Here is a 3,645-nt window from a genome sequence, read left to right on the forward strand (position 1 = left end):
TACATAGCTGTCCTCCTTTAAACAATAGTTTCTCCTGTAAGTTTTAGTACAACCATGGACTATTATTCCTCAATAAAGGATTCTAGCAGGCTTCATAAGCCTCCTTGAAATCCACATCTGTCTGATACAAGTCTTTCAGGTGTTCAAAACCCAGCACTTGTATCGTGCTCTCCTGTAAGAGAAAAACTCTCCTGCTCAACGCATCTGCTACCTTGTTGGCCTATCCACTAATATGCTTCAATACAAACGTGAAGCTCTGCAAGTACTCAACCCACTTTGCATGCTTGTGGTTCAGCTTATGCTGCTGCATAACGTACTGCAATGTAGAATTATCAGAAAACAAAACAAATTCATTACCCAACAAATAGTGTCTCCAATGCTTCAATGCTTGGACGACAACATAGAACTCCTTGTCATAAGACGAGTACTACTGCTTGCTTTCATTCAAATTTTCACTTAAATAAGCAACAGTTTTGTCTTCCTGGCTGAGTACGGCCTCAATGGCTGTACCATTGGCATCACAACGAACTTGGAATAGTTTGTTAAAATCAGGTAACCTCAAAATCGATCTTTCAGTGATCTTCTTCTTCAAGATCTGGAAGCTTTTCTTTGCCGCTTCAGTCCAACGGAAACACTGACTTGCTTTTTTTATTGTGTCCAACATAGGTGCGCAGATCTCACTAAAATTCCTTATGAACTTAAGATAGAAACTTGCCAACCAATGAAAACTACAAACCTCGAAGAGACTCTTTGGGGATGGCCAGCTAATGATAGTTGCAACTTTCTCTGGGTCCATTTTCAGCTCATTTTCTGCAATCACAAAGCCCAAATAAAGTAATTCTCTCTGAAAAAAAGAACATCTTTTCAAATTTATCAGCAACTTGTTTTGCTGCAATTTCTCTAGCACAATCCGAACATGTCGAAAATGTTCTTCTTTAGTCTTGCTGAAAATTAGTATATCATCAAGATATACAATCACGAACTTCCCAATGAACTCTTTCAGCATTTCGTTCATCAGGCGCATAAAGGTACTAGGAGTGTTACTTAACCTGAATGGCATCACCAACCACTCATACAGTCCTTCATTAGTTTTGAAAGTTGTTTTCCATTCATCCCCCTCTCTGATTCTGATCTGGTGGTATCCACTCTTCAGATTGATTTTCGAGAAATACGCTGCTCCACTTAAGCAGTCCATCATGTCATCCATTCGTGGCAATGGGAACCTGTACCTGATGGTAATCTTATTGATGGCTCTCGAATCTGTGCACATTCACCACTCTCCTCCTTTCTTGGGAGCTAAAACTGTCAGAACTGCACAAGGACTTAAACTCTCCCTTATCAACCCCTTATCCAGCAATTCTTGTACCTGTTTTATGATCTCTTCGTTGTCCTTAGGAATCATTTGGTACGCTGCCTTGTTTGGTAAACTAGCTCCGGGTATAAAGGCTATGTGATGACTGATACTTCTCTTAGGAGGCAATTTATCCGGCAAATCATCCACTACAATGTTGCTGAACTCCTACAACATGTCCTAAATTTCTTCAGGCAAATCTGTAATTTCAGTGTGTAACAACACTGTCTTCAGCCTCCTCACAATAGAATATTTTATCTCACTGCCTTCGATCTGTTTCAAAAATTCCTTTCCTCCCACCAGCAATTCTTTGACACCACTAGTTTCTGCTGTCTCTTCCTCCTTGATGGGTACAAGCGTGTGCTTAATCCCATCCTTGACAAACTTGTAACAATTTGTCTTTCCATCATGCACTACCCTTCTGTCATACTACCATGGTCTTCCTAGCAGTATGCGACACACATCCATAGGCATAATATCACCAATAACTTTATCCCTGTATTTTCCAATATGGAACTCAACCTCACATTGTTCATCAACTAACAGTTGATGTCCTTTGTGTAACAACGACACCTTGTAAGGAGTGGGGTGCTTCAACCTTTTCAATCCCAACTTCTCGACCATCTCAGTGGCAACTAGATTATTTGTGCTTCCACTGTCGATAATCAGCTTGCACCATTTTCCGTGTGACTTACAAACTGTCCGGAATAATCCCTTCCTTTGGGTTGGGCCAACTGTCTCCTTTGTTGGTTTCAGCAATACCTTATTCAAAACTAAGGCCTCCCTTGTATCTGGCACATTCTCTACCTCCTGGGGTGGTGCCTCTGCTTCCTCTATTTGGGCAACATACGCTCCTCTTGCTCCAGCTTGTTCACCCTCCGGGCATTCAAAGGATCTGTGCCCCCACTTGTGGCACTTGTAGCACTGGTAGGCAGCTCCTTTGCCTCTGCCATTTCCCCTTCCTCTCTGGTATGGCCTTCCTCCTCTAGTACTACCCTCCTTTTCTGTTGTCCCTGAGGTTTTTGAGCTGCTGCCCTCTTCACTATTGTTGGCAGTTCTTCCTCTGCCAAATGATTGTCCTTTTCCTCTGCCAGTTCCTCGTCCTCTCCTGGCATTCTGTTTCCTTGTGATCTTTTCCTCTGCCTTTAAGGCACTCTGATATGCTTCCTCTATGGTCTTCGGGGAAAGAATACTTATCTCGTCCAATATCTCCAACCTCAAGCCATTTACAAACCTTGTTGTCTTTTCTGGGGTGTCTTCAGTATAACCAACTCTCAGATTCACCCGATAGAATTCCTCAGTGTATTCCTTCACCATCATTCCTCTCTGCCTCAAATTTTGTACTTGTCGATGCAGAGAAATCTGGTAATCTTTGGGTAAAAACTTACCCTTCAGTTTGGCGATCATTCTGGACCACTTCGTGATAGGTTGCTTATTCAACCTTCTTCTCTCTGCCTGGACACTGTCCCACCATAAGGCTGCATGTCCTTTCAACTTAGTGGCAGCGAATTTAACTCTTTTATCTTCGCTGACCTCCTCACACTCAAAATATTTATCCAATTCACTGATCTAGTCCAACAGCATTTCTGTGGACAAGCTTCCATCATAGTTTGAAATCTATGGTTTTGGCTTAATGCTAGCCATCAAAACTGACCTCAACAATCTGAGTTTAGGCCTTTCTCCATCTTCTCCCTCCTGCATAATGGCAATTTCCTCTTCTTTGTCATCTCCTACATCCTATTCCCTTCTTCTTCTTGCTTCCACTGCTTCTAGGCGAGCATTCAAGATCCTAATCTCTTCCCTCAATCCTTCGTCTACTGCTCTTTGATTATCTCTGCCATGAACTCTTCTTCCAACTTCCATTTTATAAAAAAAAACTAGATTAACTAACCTACTCTGATACCCAAAATGATGGGACCAGCCCTCATCCTTATGTCCGGATGTAAATGTTTGATTAATTGAATTATTAATGGAAAGATGTTTGGGGATCTCCAATGGTTGTTTGATATTTTGCTGTGTTTAATTGTTTGGTACGAGTTTTGGCTGTGAGGGAGACACCTGTCTCTACCTCAGATTCCATCCTCCCGCCTTATGCTACGCTTGAAACCCTAACTCTCTACTTACCCTATCATTTTTTACTTTCATTCGGTTGCGCTGAGAGGTTCTGCACTCCGTTTTCACCTGCGATTTTTGTCGGGTTTCTTTGTGGCACTCTGTTTGTATTCCTCAGGCACAACTCTGCTTAGTTGGCTGGGCTCTGCTGGTGTAATGTTGCTGTCTGTGGCTTTCTGTTC

At 42.2% G+C, this 3,645-nt stretch overlaps 1 protein-coding gene across 1 annotated transcript; it reads right to left on the reverse strand.

Annotated features, from left to right (window-relative positions):
* Positions 1–427: 427 nt before the first annotated feature.
* Positions 428–2,668, reverse strand: LOC149146607 (uncharacterized). Its single transcript, XM_089452820.1, has 4 exons — positions 2,347–2,668; positions 1,785–2,217; positions 974–1,049; positions 428–844 (listed from the first exon to the last, which is right to left on the reverse strand). Exons 1-4 carry the CDS (start codon positions 2,666–2,668, stop codon positions 428–430), a joined length of 1,248 nt encoding a protein of 415 aa, XP_089308946.1.
* Between the last annotated feature and the right edge of the window lie 977 nt (positions 2,669–3,645).

Source organism: Pinus tabuliformis, chromosome X (assembly GCF_031772625.1).
Source record: "Pinus tabuliformis cultivar Carrire ecotype Pingquan chromosome X, CPIR1, whole genome shotgun sequence".
NCBI classification, from domain to species: domain Eukaryota; kingdom Viridiplantae; phylum Streptophyta; class Pinopsida; order Pinales; family Pinaceae; genus Pinus; species Pinus tabuliformis.